The sequence below is a fragment of the Coloeus monedula genome, assembly GCF_965178545.1.
Source record: "Coloeus monedula genome assembly, chromosome: 3".
Classification (NCBI taxonomy): Eukaryota; Metazoa; Chordata; class Aves; order Passeriformes; family Corvidae; genus Coloeus; species Coloeus monedula.
In genome coordinates, this window is record NC_138783.1 from 100669825 (window position 1) to 100692029 (window position 22205).

At 39.3% G+C, this 22205-nt stretch overlaps 1 protein-coding gene across 2 annotated transcripts; it reads left to right on the plus strand.

Moving 5' to 3' along the window:
• Positions 1 to 2124: 2124 nt before the first annotated feature.
• Positions 2125 to 22185, plus strand: MSL3 (MSL complex subunit 3). Of its 2 annotated transcripts, XM_082277584.1 has the most exons (13): positions 2125 to 2248; positions 4128 to 4210; positions 4793 to 4888; positions 5439 to 5539; positions 6442 to 6533; positions 7254 to 7376; positions 7840 to 8000; positions 9940 to 10098; positions 10361 to 10623; positions 10999 to 11108; positions 11292 to 11391; positions 11813 to 11897; positions 21272 to 22185. In XM_082277584.1, exons 1-13 carry the CDS (start codon positions 2150 to 2152, stop codon positions 21369 to 21371), a joined length of 1572 nt encoding a protein of 523 aa, XP_082133710.1. In that variant the 5' UTR covers positions 2125 to 2149; the 3' UTR covers positions 21372 to 22185. The 2 variants fall into 2 exon arrangements, with proteins under 2 accessions (XP_082133710.1, XP_082133711.1); XM_082277585.1 differs by lacking the exon at positions 11813 to 11897.
• Positions 22186 to 22205: the final 20 nt, after the last annotated feature.

The following is a 22205-nucleotide window of genomic DNA, read 5'->3' on the forward strand; positions in this document are numbered from 1 at the left end:
CAGCTCACATACAGGTTTTTGAAAGCCCTGCTGAAGGAGTAGCCTCGGTAGGAGATCTGGCAAGGCCAGGGATCTGCAGGCAAGGATTATCAACAGCAAGGTGGCTCAGGGAGATAAGGACAGATGCACGTGTGCACCTACCTGAGAGTGGGAGCAGGGAGAGAGTAGACAGGGAAACAAGTGGATCTCAAATGCTAAGGCAGAGAGCTGTATATAAGTATTAGGAGACCCAAGTAAAAAGAAATTTGAATCAAAAGACTTGAGGAGCAGATTGGGTGGGAGCCATAAAAGTGGGCTGGGGTGAACTAGGAGAGGCTGAGATGAACAAGAAGCAGAGTCCGCAAGTGGGCACCAGTGGGGAGGAAGGAAAAGGAGGAATCTAGGAGGCAGTGTGGAAATACACAAACTGTTTATGCAGAAGTGGTGTGAGGCTCCTCTTGTGTGGGTACTCTTTAACATCAGGTTGGAGGCAGGGACACAAGCACAAATTGGTGGTTCTCCTTCCCTTGTTTTATTTTATTGTTGCTGTTTGCCCCCATTTTTAAAGCATGGTAGTCCCTTGGAAGCAGCTTTGTTCTCCAAATGTCCAACACCATGTTCTTTATCTTAAACACACACACACAAAAAAGTAACTTAAGTAACATTTCCTGCAATTGACATTGCATCCATGCACTTTTGGAGCCTGTTTCCTAACCTTAGCATCAGTGGGCTCTGAACAATTTCAGGAACCCTTCCTCAATTTTCTCTTACACTTTTCCATTAATTGGCTTCTCTCACTCCATCCAGTCTTAGCAGCAAGTTTACAGGTTTTTCCTACCATTCCTACTATAAAAAAATATGTAAGTTTTGAATCAAAAGAAAGTAAGTACTCAGTCCATCCTATCCCTAGGAGCACCATCTCAGAATCTTGTTTTCTGGGTACCCCCTATCACTTTTTACCTTCAGAAGCTTTCCGGTAATACACTAGAACTCCACGTTCTTTCCCATGGCACTCCTTACAGCTTCCAGCTTTGCTATCAACCTCAGTGACTGGAAAAAAAGATATGAGGATTTAAAATTCTCTTTCCCTTAGCACCAAACTAGTATATGCTCAGTTGCACAGTCTAGAGTCACCCATCTCCTGAACAGCTTTTACAGAAAAACAACTTCAGAAATGCTAAATAATCACAAATTAACTGGTCTTTGCACAAGGCTGGCCAAGGCCAGGCCTCCCAGCCCTGTTATGGTCTTGTGTAAATCAGAAATCCAAAACTAGCATAAAAACTGCAACAGCCTGAGGGAGCATCTAATAACATCGTGTGGGAAACTGCAGTGTTCCCTTGGCTGAACCCCATGAGGTCCCTTCCAGGCATCAGTCAGCATAAACTGGCAAAAAAGCTGTGTATTGATTTTGATTATTTGCACTATATGCATGATTGTAGAATCTGAGATGAAACACTGGATCAGGTTTCCAGTCTCAACACCCTATTTACTTCTAGCTTCATTTTTGTCGCAGGTTGAAGGCAGGCTGAAAGGGCAACGGAGCTCAAAACAAACCTTAGGGGAGGTTACAATGTACATAAAGCCATCTTGGGAGTAAGGCCGGTTCTTCACTTAGCCGAGAACACAGGAAAGAGGGTGAGGAATGGGGTTTGTCTGCTGATGTTTAGGGGAAGCAGTAGCAGCGACAAGGGCAGTTGTCGTTCTCGGGGTTCACTTAACCCTCTCCCGCACCCCGCTCCGCAGGCGGGCACAGGCCCAGCGCACGCCCCGGCTCCCATCGCTGGGGCACCGCCGGCACGGCCGGGAGCTCTCGCCTCCCGCAGGGGCTCCCCTGGCCCAGGGCAGGCGGCCACCCCTCCGTCCGGCGGGACACGTCCCCCCGCCGCCGCCGCCCCTCCCGCCGCCGGCTCCCGCATCCCGTGCCGCGCACCCCGCGTGACCAGCGGGGCGGGCACGGGCAGGCACGGGCGGGCGGCGCGTCCCCGCACCACCCGGGGCCGAACGCCGCTCCCCCGCGGAAGGCAGAGGAAGCCGGGCGCTGCATCCCCGTTCTGTCCCGGCCGCCCGCCCCCGCCGGAGGAGTCGGGGGCGGGGCGGGGCCGGGCCGTCCGCGGCACCTCCCCGCGGGAGCGGGCGGGGCTCCTCTCCTTTGCGCCATGATGAACAAATGACCTCGCGGGGAATGAAATTTAAGTTCCACCGGGGAGAGAGAGTTCTCTGCTTCGAGCCCGACCCCACCAAAGCCAAAGTGCTCTATGATGCCAAGGTGACCGGCCGCGCGCGCCCCTGCCTCCCCCTCCCGCGTCTGCCCGGGCGGGAGGGCGCGGGGCGGGGCCGGCGCGCGGCCCGCCCGCTCCCGTTACGGCTCCTGCTCTCCCGTTACCGCTCCCGCCGGGCGCTGCGCGCGCCCCCGGGCGGGAGGCGGCGCGGGAAGCGGCTGTGGGCCCGGCCGGGCAGGCGGCGGGGGGAGGCGGCTCCACCGGCAGCTGCACTTGTTGCGGGAAGCGGGCGCTGGCCTGGGGAGGGGAGAGCAGCCGGGGAGGCCGCGGGGTGGGGGCCGCCACGGGACAGGGAGACGAAGCGAGGCGGTGCCGTCCCCGCAGGGCCTCTCCTCCCTCCGTCATCGCTCCCTGCGGGCGGCTCAGGTTCCCCCGGTGGGGCTCAGCTCTCTCTCAGCGCTACGGGAGCCCCGGGGGTGGGGGGTGCGCGAAGCAGCTGTTCGCGAGTCTCCGGGCCTTCCCCGCGCTGGGGAGCAGAAGCGATGGGGCCCGCGCTCTCGGGGCCTGGCTGCCGCGGCAGGTAGAGACCGGAGCCGCCGAGCGGCGCTGGAAGCGTCGATCCCGGTTCCCACCTTCCCTTCTCGGCTGAACACCTGCAAAGTAATTCTGAAGTCTTATTACCACCCCTGCAGTTTTGTAGTTTATTTCCCCTCACGCTTTCCCACGCTTACTGCCCGCCCTTTTACGTTGCAGAAGGGTTTAAGTGGTACCGCTGGTGCAGGAGAGTGTAGTAAGCAGTGCGCGGTGGGCCACAAGTGTTGCAGTAAGGGGTGACTGCCTCAGTTAGGGCCTGACCTTAAGAGTAACGATAGTAATTATAGAGATTTATGTAAATACAGTGTTGTTTTCGGATATCAGTGGTACACAAGATTATTTTTCAATCCTAAATCCTCTGTGTCTGACTTGGAAACAGAGTTCTGGGTTTTTTTTGTTACAGCGAGGAATAAAAAAGGAAGTATTGCAACTGGGTTCTTGATGAAATTAGTACTTTTTGCTGCAGGTTTGCTAGGTATGCTTTTCTGTGTTTCTCAAACATCTTTGATTAGGAATGCCACTGTCCTGTAGTATTTTGGGCTGCTCTTTTATTTATACACTTATTCCTGTGTTCTGACAACCTGGTAGCTTTAGTTGTTATCCCTATAAACCTGTAACCTGAGTACAAAAGTGTACAGTACCATTTTATTTTCAAGTACCCTAAACGGCATGACTGTCTGTGAATCCATCAATAGTTCTTAAATTCTGAGCTCCCAAATTAAAACACCACTGTAGCCTAAGCACTGATATATGATCTATTGAAAGCCACTCAAGTGAGGGCAACACATCTTTTTCTTCTGAGGTGCAGGCCCTTTCAGACTGGCCATTGCACATTCGTGAAAGAGGACGAAAACAAAGGCTCAGATATTCCCAAAGCTTTTTAATGTTTTGTGGCTGAGAGTCTGTCGTGTTCAACAGAACAGCATTTCTGAAGTTTATGTCTAGAGACCTGTGTTGTTTCCTGCTTAGGGGGCTGGAGGAGACAGCACGCGGGAGGAAGCCCAAATTAGTAGCCTGAATCTGTGTATCCATACTGTGCTACTGCACTGTTTGATGTCTCCCTTTGTCTTGAAAGCATGGGACATTTGAGAATAGGACAAAGATGGTGAGCAGTTTGCAGTGTTAAGAGTACTCAACAGGAAGGCTGGTTTTTCTCATCATTTAGTATAATTCTTATCCTCTGCTCAAGTCAATATTTACTGGCAAAACAACAAGTCTATTTAATTCCATTTTCTTTCTTTCTTTGTGCATAAACTCTCTCAATATCCAAAAGTTTACTTTCTCTCAAGCTTTTTAGTATGTACTGTTTAATATGTTCAATTTCTGTTTCAGATTGTTGATATTGTTGTTGGAAAAGATGAGAAAGGCAGAAAGATTCCAGAATATCTGATCCATTTTAACGGTTGGAACAGAAGGTAAGAAACTGTATGTGCGGTTTCAGTTCTTCCATTTCTTCTATTTTATTCTGCAAACACAGGCTTTGCACAGAATATCAAAGGATTGATGTTTGCAGGAGTATCTTTGGTTTTGTGAATGCCTTTAGTATACTTGCTCATATTGATACATTGGTCTGTATCCATAAATTTCAGTGAATCGGTTTGATAGACATGAGTTTAAACCTTATGGGTTATCTGTCTGTGGCATATACTTATGGCGCCTAAGTTCCCAATAATAAAGGTTTATGCTTTGTTAAATCTAGCCCTGGATTATTTGATTATCAAGGCCAGTACATGAGTGCAGTGTCTCAACTGGGATCGATAGTGTGTGTCAGTGCTACAAAGGCTATCGTGGGTTAAGTCAAAGCTTGAGAGATTTTAGGTGGCAACATGAGAGTTGAAGCCGTGTGAACAGAGAAGAGCGCAAACCTTGTGATACAGATGTTGCTTCTGAATGACATTAAATGAGTCCTTTGTAGATTTAAAGTATATCAATTCATTGGTAATCATGAGTGGCATATATTCATAGTAATTTTTTATTTTCTTGTGGCCTATCCTTAGCTGGGATAGATGGGCAGCTGAAGATCATGTTCTTCGGGATACAGACGAAAACCGCAGATTACAGCGTAAATTGGCACGGAAGGCTGTGGCTCGCATGTAAGAAATCCTTTTGGCCTCTACATAAATGAGATTCATTTTCAGATTCAGACAAATGCATCCAGGTGTCTACAACTGAGCTTGGCCTCTGAGCTCATGCTGTAGGTAGTAGATATGTAGATAATAGTGCATTCTAGAGAGCCATTCTGAGCTAGAGACCTGTGTGTTAACACTCTAAAAGACCAATACTCAGTAACTATGTTATTCTTAACTATTGCTGTGAAATGCCTGTGTATTGGATCTGCATCTTCCCAAAGAAACATACTTGCAAAATAATTTAGGAAAACCTAAAGTATTTTTCAGCTAAAGGCAATAATCTAATATTGGTTGGCCATGGCTTGAGGATCTGATTGAGGACATGAATATGAGGTAATGTACAGACATTAAGGTATCCACTCTCAAATAAGTGTTGTACAAATGATGTCAGCATTAATTAATGAAAATAACTCAAACATACGTTTCCTATGCATTTGCATGTAATTGAATTAGCTAGGATAAATAAATGAAATAATATTGCCCAAATGTCAGTTAACCATTTTATGTTTTGTAGGAGAAGAAAGGGAAGAAAGAAGAGACGTTGCAGGTTGCCTGGTGTTGACTCTGTGTTAAAAAGCCTTCCTGCTGAGGAAAATGATGAGAGTAGTGAAAACTGTGAGCTTGTTTTCATCCTTTGGTAACTGGTGGGATGCCTTTAACTTCTTGACCTGGGGGAGAAATGCATGATGTCACTTGCCATGAGAGTATCGTGGTCCTATCTGAAATATACAGAGGCAGTCATATGAAGAGTGAGCACTATGTTTCATGCTAAGCATCTGTTAAGTTAGAATATCTGTTTTTTTCGTGTATTCCAGAGGCTTTTCCTTGTATCTCTTCCACTCAGCTATTCTAATGAGTGATTTCAGAGGTTAATGCTGTTTTCTTTAGTGTAGTATTAATAGGTGTGAGAAGTCCTCAGTTTTCTTTGTTTGATTTTAGGAAACAACATTTTCCTGCTAGTGTCTGTGTATTTTTGAGGGCAATAAGATTATTTTTTTCCCTGGTCTGTCTTGTGCAAAGGTCTGTTTCTTGTCAGCTGACTGGCTGATTTCACTTTCAAGCCAGGTCTTTAATTTCCTGCATTTTCCTTTGCAACTAGAAAGCCAGCAGAACATTGGCTGGCACTTAACTGATGTTCTGGGGACTGTCGCTGCCCAGATTCATACCTTTTGATTGAATGGTTAATATGTTAATCCCCTGTGCAGAACTAAAATCCACTGAAAATGGGGGTGCTCAGGAATGTAGAGAGCTTTTAAAAGTGAGTGTTTTTCAATTAGAGAGGATGCAAGAATACTTCTTTAAACACATCTTACATACTTAAAACATTTGTAGTGTGCTGTAAATAATACGTTTGATTCAATTAGAATGATTCATTCTCATTAAATATAGCAAGCTAGTTGTGTTTTTTTAGTGGGTTGGATTTTGGTTTTTTGGGGGTTTTTTTTGGACTGAGGCCTCAAACTGGTCATAACCTTTGCAATGTAATAACAAATATGTGAAATCTCTCTTTTATGCAGCTATAAGTAGTTCTTCTTCTGATGACAGTGATGAAGGAACAGATGAAGAAATAAAAAGTGAAGAAAGTGACATAGATGAGAGGACAGAAATGGTATGTTCATGTGTTCCTTAAGTTGAGTGAATTTAAACATCTGTACTTGAAACTCTGAAAAAATTGAAATACAGGCCACTGGTGGTAATTTAGCTGGAATTAAAAGCATAATTTTCTTTCTCCTGGTGTTTACTCTGATTGAGATTTTGAAAATTATACAATATGTCATAGTCTTACGGAGCTATGTGATATAATTCTAAAAATACACATTTGTTTCTTTTCCTCTCATTCTACACAAAAGGCTTATGTGGAGAAAATGCAGCAGACTAGATTTTCCACTTTCGTGGGTGCTGTAAAAATTTACTTGTCTATGCAGATTGGACAAACCTAATGGCAACAGGATGTTTGTCTTGTATTTTACGGTGAGACAGGCATGTCAACCCTGGTCTAAAGTTAAAACGTAGAGAGGACTGTTTGCAAGAAAAAATTATTTATTTTTCTGCAGTAAACAGTTGATCTAAAGATGTGTAGAATTTAACTACTACAGTTGGGTGATCTGAAGCAGCAAGACCTCACAAATTTCTGGGTTTTTTTTTTTTTTTTAGTTAAATACTTAAGAGAATGTTAAATCTAAAAAAGTTTAAAAAAATGAATTTGCAGATGCTTTAAAGAGCACTATTGTTAAATAGCTTACATTAAGGCTATTATCCACTTGTATCTTTACTACTGAAGTTCTTTTCTGAAACCAATATATTGTTTTCTTTCACTGGTCTGTTGTAGAAAGAAGAACAAGACACTCATACAAAAAGGGACATGGAAGAAAGAGCAATAAGCATAGAAATTCCTGAAGTCTTGAAAAAGAAACTTGAGGAAGACTGCTACTATATTAATAGAAGAAAAAGGGTATGAAATATAAGCTGGGAATGTAATGTGCATGGGGGTGTGAGAAGGATGTCACAAGTAGTTTTTGCGTATACAGCTCCTGGGGGTTTTTAACTTACATTTTTAGCTTCATGTTGAGCTCAGGGTAAGGAAGAATACAAGGAGTGTAGGGAGTAGATTTCTCTACAGCTAAAACAGTCACTTGTCATATTTAACGGTGTAGTGTCTCTGTACCTCATTGTGCTGTAGAATTCAGATTGCTTTTTAACTCTGGAAATGCAGCGGACTTGTTGATCTGACCATGTTTCTTGTTTCTCCTAATATTGACAAAAAATGCGGTTTAAGGGTTGAAATTATACAGTCCTGAATTTGCTTTATGCGCTAGACATTTACTAAATTAGTTGGTACATTACAAGCTCCTTTTCTAACTTGGTATACTTACTTATTGTTTTTGTAAGACATTAATTTGTTGTTTCTTTTTCAGCTAGTGAAGCTTCCTTGCCAAACAAATATAATAACCATCTTGGAGTCATATGTAAAACACTTTGCAATTAATGCTGCTTTTTCAGCCAATGAAAGATCTCGGCACCATCAGATGACGCCACATGCTAATATGAATCTTCATTATGTGCCACCAGAGAAGAAGTAAGTAATCTTAAGTCCACTGCTATTGTCACAAGAAGAATGACCTTGCATTCTGTGTTCTGTTTTATGGCTGTTCACTTCTGTGAGCTTATACTATGATGTATATCTATTTACAGGGCTTAAAGTATTTGACAGGTACCTATAGTAATATAATATAATTATAAAAAGTAATTATAAAAAGTATAATTTGTTTATCAGTGAGAGAGTCCCTATGCTCTGAGAAGTCATTATGCAAAAGTGTCAATATCCTGTTTTATCATGTGAATTGTTGTAAATATCGTGATCCATTTGGAAGAATGTGTTGCCATTGTCAATGTGAAGAATTTCATATCTGATACAAGAATACCCTGCTTAGATAAACTTGAACAGGTTCAAGTTTTGAAAAGGTTAAAAATTGAATACAAACACTTATAAAGAATTCCAAGTGCAAGTTGTTCGTTTGTTTTAAATTGACATATGATCTTAAATCCTAGAGTCAGTAGGGAAACTGTGGTAACACCAATCCTATTTTGTTCAAATGGATGGTGTCTTAGTTTCTGTTTTCTCACTCATGCTGTATTTTCTTCTACCAAGTTACAAATGCATTAACCATGCATGTTTGCAGTATGGTGGTTTTTGATTGTTTTGGGTTTTTTTTCCTCTTATGTTAAAGATTTTTCATATTAGATGAGGCTGCTTCTTCATCTAAGTACAGTGAAATGAACTCTTGTTATTTTATCAGAGAGAAATCCTGACTTGCATTAGTGTTCTATTTCAATGGTGTGTAATTATGCTATTCCTTGCAATATTTTAGCCTGTGTGAGTGTCTTGGTTTATGTTGATGTCATTCATTCTTTGACAGATTGACACTTTTCCTTCTTTGTAGTATAATCTCCCAAACAAAAAGTTAGATGAAATATCAGAAATGTGAACAGAAGGTTTTATGCACATTAAGATTTTTACAGGTTTATGTTTAAGTAACTTCCTCAATAAAAGCAGTGCTTTAGGAAAAAAAATGGGTATAGTTTCAGTGATCCATTAAGTAGGAGAGATTCAGCTTACATCTTTACTGTATTTTCCTTACTGCTCTAACACTAAAGGTTATTGACCTTCTTGGATTCTTTAGAATTTGTGCACGTGATAGTCCCCTGACCCAATTCCTATGTAGTAGTTTTAGTAGGTGGTATGAAATATAGGCACTTTGGAATTTCTAACATGGATCATTTTGGTGGAACCAAATTCTGTTACCATACACATAATGCACTTGAAACATGAGAGGGGAGTACCTTCACAAAGGTGAGAGGTGTTGCAGGTGGGCTGCACTGTGTGTTCTTGGTTCTGCTTCTAATAGCTTGTGTACTCACCACCTAATGTTGTAAGTCTTTTACAGAGACCTAAAACTGAAATTCCTGGTAGCCTTCAAATGTAGTGCTCTGATTACCAGAGCAGACCATTGCTCTCCAGTGCAAATGTGTCTGGTTTTGTTGATTCACTGGATATCTCTTGAGCACAGCCTTAACGGCATCTTAGCACCTGTAGGTCAAGTTCTGCTTATGCCTTTTAGACAGAGATTCAGTCTGTTGAGTTCTGGCAGGTGCCTCTTTTTTCAGCATAGCCAAGTTGGAAAAACCAAAATAATATTTACATGAAAAACATCCGACTAATTTTAATTTACTCTACAGCAGTAGAGTAGTTAGTGAATAGTAACACAACAGAACTGTTGTGTGGTTTTGTTTGAGGTTATGAAGCAGACATTTAAAAAAATTCATATTTCTGAAGTTAACAAGAGCAATCATCATCTTTTTAAGTGTGTTTTTAATCACTTATCATTACTTAGTAATTGAATCAGCATATTGTAGTTATGATGTTAATGGACTGTATTAAAGGATGATTTTGTACAATTATGCAGAAAAATTTTTGCCATGCAACTTTGAAATTCATAATTTTTTTTCCCCTCTAGTGTCGAGCTATGTAAAGAGATGGTGGATGGGCTGAGAATAACCTTTGACTTCACACTTCCCTTAATTTTGCTCTATCCTTATGAACAAGCTCAGTTTAAGAAGGTGACTTCATCAAAATTCTTTCTTCCTATCAAAGAAAATTCAACAAATACTAACAGGTAGGTTAGATATAGCAAGTTTAATAGTGCTTGTCTTAAAATGTAGGAGAATGTGGTATTTGTGGTTTTTAACTTTAATTTGAAGATAAATATACTTCTGGAAAACAGTATTTAATAGAAGGCCTCATCACTTTAATAGTTATTGGGAGGAGACTGTCTTATCTGAATTAAGTGTTCAAGAAGATCTGTGAAGCTAGAAGAATTTCTTTTGTGGGTAGAGCCCTGATCTCTTCAATTCTGTAAAGCTGCCTTAATTTCCTAGAAATCAGGAGGAACTTTCCCCAAGCCCTCCTCTGTTGAATCCGCCCACGCCTCAGTCGACTGACAGCCAGCCCACCACAGGGGAGCCAGCCACGCCGAAAAGGCGAAAAGCTGAACCCGAAATCCTGCAGTCGCTCAGGCGCTCGACGCGCCACAGCTCCAACTGTGACAGGTTATCGGAGAGCAGCGCGTCCCCACAACCTAAACGGCGGCACCTCGAGACCCCAGCCTCTATGCCAAAGCTCTTCCTGCACCTGGAAAAAAGTAGGTTCTTCTCTTTGCATTGTTGGTCTAAACAAAGTATGGAGTTCTGTTGTTTTTTTAATGCTGTGTGGACTGTGAACTGAATGATCAAAGTGGGAATTCATTACTTTTTGTATCAGTTCTTTAACTCTGAGGCCTTACTACCAGAGAAATATAAAGCAATATTCTCAGTACTTTGGTGTATTTTTCCACAGAATTCAATGAGCTGCTTTTCTGAGTGTCTCTTTTAGGATAGCTTTTATTGAATTTCAGTGTTTAAGACTTAAAGCATTTTAGCAGCAGGCCTTTAGAAGCATTTAATGGCTTATTGTTCCAAGTAGTGGTTTACAAGTAGTAAAATTTTTCTTTTGTTTTGTGTTTCCTTTCATTTTCAAGAAACCCCTGTCCATAGCGGGTCGTCTTCACCTATAACTTTGACTCCTAGCAAAGAAGGGAGCACGGTGTTTACTGGCTTTGAAGGTAGAAGAAACAACGAATTGAATGAGGTAACAGATTTTGATGTTACTGTCCTAGATTCAGTGATTAAAGGTTTTGTGGACCTCTGAGTAGGGCTATGTAAGAAAAGATTTTGTTGGTATTACTTAGTTCATCTTTGAATTTGAAGTTCTGTACAGACTAAATTATTTATGATGTTATAAAGTTTTCATAACCAATACTTCTATGTCTAGGTTTTGTCCTGGAAATTGATGCCAGAGAATTATCCACCAAGTGATCAACCACCGCCTCCTTCATATATCTATGGATCTCAACATTTGCTGAGGATGTTTGGTAAACTGATGCAAAATTCTCTGCTCAAAGTTCCTTTATTTTTTTTTCCAGTGCTGATATCTGTGTGATTTTTCTGTTTGCTTTATTACATTTAGTTTTATTCTTGGAGGAATGTACATTTTAATCTATTTGGAACTTTTAGGCTATTTTGTTATCTTCTCCTGACTCTGTAAGTCTTCATTTAAGGAAAGCAAAGCAGTGTTACTTCCAGTACACTATCAAACATCATTAAACCCAGCAGCATTCACTTTCTCAACATGTTTCTCTTTAGTAAGGCTTTCAAAGATCAAAACTAGCTTGCAAGAAAAAGTGGGGTCTGTGGGGAAAAGAAATTTTTGTATTCTTTTTTGTATAGTGGATAAAAGTAATTAGAAGTTGCATTTACAAGAACAGGTATAAACGTTATTTATTTTATTCACAGTAAAGCTACCAGAAATACTGGGGAAGATGTGCTTTCCTGACAAAAACCTAAAGGCTTTAGTAAAACACTTCGAGATGTTTCTGAGGTAATGTGACACAATGTACCACAGCAGTGTTTCTGTTGTTACATAGATGTAAATGTCCTGGAAGGACAAAGGGGGTTTAAAATAAGATGTGCATTTTCCATAACTACAAGATTATGATAAAATTAGTATACAATTTTAACAATAGCAATTTGAGTAAAGATGAACATAAGATTTTCTATTCTTTAATTCAAATTGAAGGGAATCTGAGTTTCCTACTTCAAATTTTGATAAATGCAGTGATACAGAACTGAAGTGTGAAAGTTTGTTGCTGTGTATAGAATGACAAGTCTGACTTGGTTAAGTAGGATGTTTTATATTAGCAGGGGGAGAAACTTGTGCTTTAAGACGTGTTTTTAATTATGGTGGTTTCTTAAAAGAAATAAATATCTGTCTTAACTGAACTTTGAACAGAGGGGTTTCTCTGTGATGCAGAGCAGTGGTTTGTAGAGATACACAACTCTCTCTGACCACACTAGCTCCACCACTGGAGTCAGTAAGGTCATACCTGCACTGTGATCAGATTGGGTTATCAGGTACTGTAATTAGTATTTCTGCATGACATTGAGGATGTAGTTAGAAATCTAGTGTGGCACTGTGTTGTGCAGCATAAGTACACTGGAAAATAAAATTGCCAAGGAAAACTTTAAGGAGAAAGTGTTGTAGATGGTAATGGAACAGATACAGAAACTGTAATTTAAATTTGGTCAGTGACTCAAGTAGCCACTTACAGAAAGGTTACACCAGCATAAATAAAATTTGTATTAGAGATCAGGGAGATGAAAGCTTTAAAATGCTTTTACTTTAATTGCTTATTAAAAATAGAAGATGTTTCCAGTGTCGAAGTTTCTACAATACACAGTTTTTCTCTGGAAGCAGTTAGTTGTCAAGTTTTACTGATTCCATTTTGCTTATCTTTTGTCAGATCCTTGTTGGCATTCAAAATACCTTTAAATTAGAACAGGACAGAATTAAAGCTCTTTGTTGGAAACCTGTTTTTGCTTGAAGTGAATATTTCTTAAGGAGCTTAACTCACTGTGGATCAGATCAGTTTTTATCAGACCTTTGCCTGTTCAGATTCTTCTGTGTTGATCAGAGCATATCTCTGTTCTTTAACATATTTAATACAGTGTTCTCATACCCATTTTGCGGATAAGCTTTGGTGGAGTAGAACAGAAGAAAAGAGAAACATGTCCCCTACACCCCATACCATAAAGGTTACTTTTTGGGAAAGGGTTGCTTAAGGGAACTGAAATTTCTAGTGATAGCATCTCTGTGTGTTTCACTTTTCCATCTGAGCATCTCATTGAAATGTGTAGTCATCTGTAAACAGAAATAAAAATAAATTATGTTTCCATGTCAGCATTTTTAGTGGAGATAGAGCTGTGCTTTTGAAGCAAATCTCTCAGTAGTTCCCACTTTCCATACTTTGTGTTGTGGTGGAGAGTCCTCTGAGTATACAACCTGCATTCCTTTTAGAAAACACTTAGCCAGAAGTGTGCTTCAGTTCTTGAGGCCAGGCTACAACTAAAGCAAAATGAGCCCCTTAAGGCAAGCATGATGTGAATATCACATATCTTACAATAAAATATTTGAAGGCTGTGTTTTTTCAAGTGCTTTCTTTTTTGACAGTGTGAAGAAAGCTTCTAAGTTACAGTTACTGCTGTAGGAAGCATTTGGTCTTAGGTGGCTTTGTCATAAATATTTTTCTTAGTCTAGTTTCCTTATCTGCTATGCTATTGGGCATTCACCTAGGTAACAGAAGTCACTGCAATAACTAATTCTTTTTTTCTCAACACATATTCACAAGGTGCTTTGAAAAGTCTTTCATTTGGGTATTTATTTCTTTGTGTCACGTGTCATTGAAAGTGGTCAAACAATTACATTTTTTAGACAGTTCATGTTTGATTACAGAACAGAAATAGTTTTGCATTATCTGTTTGTAATCACAAGAAAACTTGAGTTTTAGGTGACATCTTTTACTGATGCCTGGAAAATAGAATAGATCTTCCCAGCAGTGTTAGAGTGAATATAAAAGCAAACCTTTACTTGAAAGCTTTCAGGTACACAGTATGGCGAAAATCGCATGTGGTATAGTAATTCTACAATTTTTATAAGGTTAGTCGATTAGTATACTTACCATATACTGTGCAATTAAAAGGTGAGTTGGTTAGGCAATAATTCGCTGGGGTGCTGCCCCACTGAAAGCATCCAGAGGTTTCTTTTGCCCCACTTTTATTATGTCTGGTCCAGACTCTGGTTGGAAAATAGAATGTCCTTGTAGTTAGTTCTCTTCTTGGGTTAAGACTAAACAATATTTAGGAATGTTTTTATAAGGTTAGCTTATTGTTTCTAAATGTAGGGAAGAAAGATAGGAAAAATACTAGAAACTACAGCCATGCTTTAGCAATCTACAAAACTACAAATATAAAAAAAATACAAAAAAGCTAAAGATCTTAGGCATCAATACTAGTTCTTCAATTTTCGCATTCTGTCTTTTACTTTTTGGGAAAGGATTAATGGATGTTTATTATAAATATTTTATGTCAGTTCTGTTCTGGCTTAACTTTTGAACAGTAAGAACTTCCCTACAAGGTCTGTATGCATTAGGTAATAGCAGCCAGTTTACTTACGACTGCTTAAGTTTTTTTTTTTTTTAGTGAATTGCTCTTCAATGAGAAGCTGAAGTACTCTCCTTTATTTCTCTAACAGCAGATGAAGGACTGATGTGTCTGCTTGCATTAATAAACTGCTTCTAAATCCTTTTTGAAGTCTAGGTAGAGTAGTCCAAGTATAAGTAATTAATGTATTCTTAAATAAAACTGTCATGCAGTACGCAACTGATTTAGTTCTTGCATAGATACTGATTTAATTTTGAATTATGATTTTGTGGCTAAAATTTACAGCTTGCCATTTGTACTATTAGTCTCCTGTGGGCTGAGAAACTGAGACTTACATAATGTAATACTTTTTTGGAAACTTGTTGTCTTGAGTTTACTTGGGACACGATAGATGCATTAAATTAGCTTTGAGATACTACATGGATAATATTTTCCAGTCATGCCCTCAGACTGCTTCTAGACAAGATTTTTCTCAATTTTCCAGACAATGTATGTTTTTAAGGAATGTATGAAATGCATCTTTTTGAGTTTCTTGTTAAGTAGAAACTCTGCCCTCTGTGCTTATTCCAGCTTTCTACAAGTGTGCAAAATGAAAATTTATTCATGGAGAACATGAAAGTTGATTTCTCAATTATATAATTTACAGAAATCAGTTTCTCAAATTAAGTACAAAACTCTGAGTCTTAAATTATTTAGCTCTGAAATAATTCATAGTGCTTGCAGTCTGAAATAGACCTTGTGAAAAACTCACCAGTTGGTTTCACTGACTTTCACTTAGTTTGCATTTACTCTTCAGGACCAAGCAGTGGAAGCTGATGCTCTAACTGGTGCTTACTAACTGGTAATCGGACTAGTGAAAGACCCCTGATTAAATCCTCTTGCCTGTTAATAGCTTCTGAGTAAGAGGAAGTATTATCTTTAAACTAATTCCATTATTTCAGCCACTTTTTAAATAAAATGGTGCATATGCTCTATTTTACAATTTCCTGGCATTGTAAGATGCCTAACATGCATCCAAAGGTTGCCTCAGTGATTAGAAATGATTGGCAGGAAGGCGCCTGTTTCTGTTTTGCTGTTTCCATTGACTTGCACACAGCCTTGGCTTGGAAAACTGTTTTGGAAACAGAGGTCTCCTCTCAGGTCTGTAAACCAATAGGAGCTACTTAAAAGTTAGGAGAAAACAGCATGTCTCTTTTTACAAGAGCAGGACCTATCTTCACTGAGGTAATTTCAGAGAATGTCATTTTCATTTTAGGAAAAAAGGCAAAATGAAGTGGTACAGAAAGGCATAGACATAGATATTTTGACTTCCATGAAATATAATGAATAAGTGATGAAATATTTCTAAAATATTGCTTCTAAAATTTCTAGTAAGGTTTTTTTTTCAGATGAGGCCAATATGTATTATTTCAGATTATGAAGAACTAATGGTCAAATATTTTAGTTTGTTAAAAACCCACAGGTATTTCAAACTCAGTATTTCCTTAAGCTTAGATCTCTTTTTTTTTTTTTTTTTTCCCCCTGATGCTCTAAAATCTGCTTGTATCTGTTATGCCTCTCTGTTCCATGGGTAGAAAAATATTTTGAAACTGTTGAGTTTTCCTGAGCAGGAAGCCAAATCAGAATGTGACCAAATTAGAGGACTGTGATAATAAAATCTATATACAACGATGACAAGTTGTTTCAAGTAACCTTAAGAAATAGATTTCTGGTTTTGACAGCACATTTTATGTGCAGTAATTTTATTATATATAACTGCAGTGGTGAATTACGACCACTAGTCTGTGCTAATGTACAATTCATGAGAGCTTGTTTGTGTCTGAGAATGAAAAAATTAGACATTGCACATGGTGAATGGAATAGAAGACATCTTTAGTTAGGCAGAGTTGCTTTGTGATAGAGTTCCTGTTCATTGTGAGTCATTGTGACTTCAGTTGCAAAAGGCCAAGTAATTAAAAATCACTTTCTGAAAGATGAAAAAGAATGCAATTGTGCCAGTGTTTCTTATGTTGTATTATTAATTGCTTAATATTGTTGAATTATATTGGGGGTTTTTCTCTCAATTTTTTGGATTAACCAGTTACTCGGTTATGACATACTAGAAAACTTCATGGAATTGGAACTTAAATGTGAGGAAATTAAGTTTCGGAGTATAAATGGAGGTGTGGGTTTAGAGTGCACAAACGTGTAAAGGAACATTTTTTTTCCAAGTTTTGAAACACTTTGAACTGAAGGAATTCTGTTTGCGCAGTGCCTTGTTTTAGGGCATTAGTACCATTTATTTGGGATTGCTGTAGTCCTTGAATGGGTAGAAAGGTAATTGCCATTTTGGGCCCTCTCAAATTTTTGGCACCTTTATGTAGAATGCTTCTTAGTGAGTACCTGATGTTGTGCAAGCTCTTGCTTTCAGTGGGCTTTGCTGTCTACTTGGTCTGCAGAACGTGCTCACTGGTAATTATTGTTCTTGACTAATGTTTTGTTGCATTGCCAAAAACTGTTCTGAAACTCACCATGTGAATTGCTTCTCTTCCTTCTGCTTTCCAAATCGTCAGGTATCTGGGAATTTGAATGAGCATATTGCTAGTCAATAGCTGAGGTTTGGATCATGTATCTAAATTGAGAGGTTGCCCAAAATACTTTAAATGTGTTATGGTAGCTTTTTTAGAAGGCAGCTCTAGGGGACTGTGCTGGCCTGGCCATGAGTGGATCTTCATCCTCAAGACAAACCAAGGACTCCTGTATTGAGCTTTTGTAGGACTGTTTTCCTGAAAGGTTTTTGGGAAAGTTTAATTTTCACTCACTCAATCTGATTCTTGGAAATGTTATGATGGCAGCTTGACATCTTCAGAGTTCTCTACACTGTGCTGTAAAAGGCCAAGGAATATGATCTCAGTTTCTATCTATCAAAGAGTGACAAGAGTCCAGTCAACAAAACAGGCCAGTTTACTCCTTTAACGTGGTTCTTGACACTTCAGGTATTAGAATAAACATCTGAAACTTCAATTCACTTCTTCTGTTGATTTCAATGGGGTTATAATGGGCTTGTCATCTTTTGCCCTGAACAGCTTTCTGGATGGAGACAGGCCTATAAATTGGGGAGGAGTGAGGGTCAGGTGGTGGCATATGCTTTTTCTGTGAAACTAAAACCTTTTCGTTTTCAAATCCTGCATTTGAGTAGTAGTGTCAGAGATGAGGTAATTTCTTAATCTGCAGATGACATTTCTTTTGATGAGGTGACCACAGAGTTAGGACCCATAATGGTCTTCTAGCAAATTTGGATAGATCATTACAATTGCCTTTCAAACAGCATCTAGATCTGGCCACTGAATTCATCAAAGAATCTGCTTATCTTTTAAAACTCTGTAGCAGAAGTGTGTAAAATAGCACCTTCCTGGAAACTTTTCATTTGGACTCAGTCTTCTTTATACCTTAATGGCTGAGGATGTCTTTCCAAATACTAAGGTTTTCCTTTTTTTGTCATTTTCACACTTTCTGAGGTGTCCCTGAGCTTATTCATGTGATGGTAGCTGATGTTTAAAGGAATTATTTTTTCTTCATTCAGAGATTTCTGGTAATAAATTGTGTTGGTGGTGTCAGGCCCACCAGAGGATGCTCGTAAAACTCATACTAATTCAGTGGCTCGTGTTGAGATATGTTCCTGACGTGTCAAATGACCTTCTAATGTGGATAGTGGTAATTCAGTGCCTCTTTTTTGTAGATCTGCCTGTATAAGTCAGTCAGATGGTAGGATATTTGTGAGGCTACTGCTTGCTTAAATACACCCACACTTGAAGATCAGAACATAGCTTGAAGAATTCCTAAGTTGCCCACATGTCTTTTTCCCTTGTCTCCATGTCCTCTAGTCCCTTCTGAAGTGTTCCTTCTAGGAACCTGTGGTAGGGAGGGAAATAACTTAATTGTACCATGTTATCTCTGTGTTCTAAGCATGAGTGTAAAGCATGAGTTTTGTTTTTGAGGACGTTCATGATGAAAAATGCGTGCAGTCTCACATCAGTGTGGACTCTGCATCCCGGAACTTGGTTACTCATAAGCAGTCTCAACTGTGTAGATGTATGCATATGAGCTCCATAAAAATGAAAAAGGCAATAATGCAACAGGTGACTGAATTGATCAGATTTGTAAGTTGAAACTAATGAAACAATTTCTGAATAGCTGAGTAGCAATGTGCTTTCTGATCTATTGCTGAACATTGGCTCTGTGTGCTAAGTACAGCTCCCTCTGTCTTTAAATCTTGGCTTCTGACTTGCAGGTAACATTGTAATTGATCTTGGTGGTGTTTTAGCTTGTCCAAGAGCAAAGCAATAGTGATACCCAGTAGGCAAAAGTCTTAGGAGACTCCTAATATTTCTGTGCCAGCGTTCTGCACTGTGATGTTGTTTGAATAGAAAGCAGCTTCAGAAGGGCCCCCACTCTTTGTATACAGATACAGAAGGGACTGGAACAAAAGCTGACTGCGTTCTTCCAGCAGTTTTCTTCTCTGCATAAAATAATTTGTGTTTGCTAGCTCTGGCATATTTTGCTTTTCACAACTGTTACATGAAGAACAGGGAGATGTATATTTGTCTATTTGACTGTGTGCATTCTGCCTTTTTTTGAGCTGTGGCTGTGGCACAGCGTCTCAACTAAAATTTCTCATCTCTACCAGCTGTCACTTTAGCATGCACCAAACTGGCATGTATGACGGATGATTTAAGCAAAAGTCAGGAAATTTGTAAGAGAAAGTGGGCCTGTTTCCCATTACTTGCCGTTAAAATTCTTGGAAGTGTCAGCTACCCAATGCCCTCTGAAGGGTCTTTTAAAACATGCTTCCTTGTATGATCTATCTCTTAGTACTGTCTTTTACTGAATATTATCCAAAGACACTAAGATTTTCATCAGCCCCTGTAATTTTTTGTCTTGGAGTCATTAATGTGTGTTAATGAAGAATTATTAATTAAAAACCACTTGTGGCTCATCTTAATCTTGTGCAATCTAAGTGTGTTCAAAGTTAAGCTCAAGTCTGTTAAGTTTCAGGCATTTCCACACTTCCTTCATACCAGCTCCTCATCCTAGAAGGTGATTTGTAGCTAACTGAAGTCAGAGGTCATAGCAGTTGGTGACTCAGGTATTTTATTCACTTCTAAATTGCTATAATTTCAGTACTCTATTTTAGTGGTTTGAAACATTTTATATCCAAAACCATTTAGGTCCCTCTATATACTGTTAATTACAGAGCTGCTATGAAATAAGTTGACAATGTGCCTTCTAAATTAACAGTGTCACCATGAAGGATTGATTTCTTCTAAAAAAGTTTGTATCTCACTGCTTTTTCTAGAATTAGTAGGATGTAACTAGTTATTCCTCCAGTTTAGCACTTGTTTGATGCCTGTGTTGAAGTGCAAGGATTGGGGGTGTGTGGGAAAAATCAACCCGTTTTCATTTATCTGCAGTTTTGTATTGTCACCATTTTCTATGAGCTCTGAGCAATTAATATATTTTTTACTAAATTTAAAGTGCTTTATTTAGGGGATCTTGCCAGTATTCTTTGGTGCTTTGGCTCTGTTTAGATCAAAGTACATGCCTAGTTCAGGCAGTGCAGCAGTGAGTGAGGTTGGAGAAACACTGTAGTTTTTATGGCATTCACCTGAGCATTTTGTAATTTGGACTTTGTATGTCCAAAGTATTGGCTATGCAAAACTGATATTTTCAGCTTCCAGTAGTGAAGTCATCACCCCAGCCACTGTTTTTTGAGAGAACCCAGATTCTGTAAATGATACTGTTTTCTGTTGCTTCCTACTCTTAAATAGAGACCCTGTAGGTAGCATTTTGCCATGTTTATTGACGCTGATCCTTAACATCCAGGTATTTTTGAAGGTCTTTGTTTTTTTCTGAAGTACAGCTTGATTGTAATCTTGAGTTTAATAACCATTTTGCCCTTTTGCCACATTTATATACTCAGTGTCTTTGATTACAAAGGAAGGAGCAGAGAGAGCTTATAGTCATTTCAGCTGTTTGTTACTGGTGTTCTTAGCAGCACTATTTGTTTTCATTTTCAGTCCTAAACCAAAGAAGCAGTTGTGTGTTAGCAGAGCAGGAAGATGTCATAAAATATTGGTTGCTTGGCCGATTGAATAATGTTTGAAGGCAATCTTGCAGAAATAAGAAATTAAAGAACTGAATTTGCAAAGGTTGTGTTTTGTCATTGAGAGCCGTATTTAAATTAGGTACTCCTGTAAGATGGAGACCCTAAGTGCACAGGCACATGAAACATGTGAAAAATCATAGCTTTACTTGCTTTAAAAGATAGAGTTTGACTTAATGGCTCCTGGCCATTTGTATAAGATACTGAAACAGTGATAGCTGAAAATACTGGTTTGGACATAAATGGCAATAGTGTGTTGAGCAGATAACTTACAGAAGTTGCCTTACGTGCTAGTTCTTTGAATTCTTTTTCTGAGTGTAGCTTCAACTTTTGGAATTTTTTTGTTGTTATTGTTGGTTTTGGGTGTTGTTGTTATTGAGCTTGAGGAATTTTTTTTAATGCTTGGTGGATTTCAGAATGGTAGGGGAAGGCTGTTTCTCACTATTTAGAACTTCTAAAAAATAGGTCAAGTCCTTTGTATTTCAAATTTCAGAGAGTAATAATTCTTAATTCCCAGGCTGTGTTTTTGCTGAGCTCAAAAATCAATTTGAAAATAGCTTTTCTCTTAAATGTTTCATATTCTGTTCTTTTTTTTGTGTGTGATTTCTTCTCAGGTTTCTAGCAGAATACCATGATGATTTCTTCCCAGAATCTGCTTATGTAGCTGCATGTGAAGCCTACTACAGTACTAAAAATCCTCGGGCAATCTACTGAAGCTATTAATAAAGATTAATCCTACTATACATAGCCCATGACAGTGGTATTCTGCTACATGGCTACAAGTTGAAAAAGGAATTAAAACAACTTCTGGAGTTGAAGACATTGGAGAACATCTTTGTGATGGTTGGATTACTCAGGAATGGAGAACTACTTTTCTGAGATGTGTGTAGACACTGGTGTGAGTCACTTAGAGGATTGGATATAAATCTGACTCCAGATGAATGAAGAAGCCTTGTTCTGACTTTTACTGCACAGGACTGCACGGGCGTAATAAAAAGCAAAGGAGGCAAAAGCAGATGCATTGGCAACAGGACATTTTCATGAAGATAAATCACCATGCTGTGTTTCATTGTAGCTCAGCCTCTAAAGCCTGAGGACTAAGACTTGACTAAACAGTTACATGAAGAGAATGTGTAACTGGTATCTTTATGGATTGTTTTCCTCACAAATTACATTTCATTTGTGGAACTGTCATGATAGAAAGGATTGCTTAATGTAAAGGTGGCTTTGCTATTTGGCTAGCATGACATCTGCCTCAAAGATGACTTTGTTGCTTGAATGAAAGATGTGTTGCTGACTTTGCATTTTGCAAGGGTGTATAAAGCCTTTTCATGGTAAAGCTGACAGGGTTCCAAGCAGACCATACACTGCCAGGGATTCTGCATTTACCTGGCAATAAATGATTTCCAGAGCCATTATGAGAGAACTGATTTTCTACAAGTAAATGGGAAAGTCAGTGAAGTCATCGCAGTTTAATTGGCAGACTTCTTTTCCTAATAAAGTTCACAGTGGCTGCTGTGTGGATGTGTGATTTTGACTGTCTAAAGC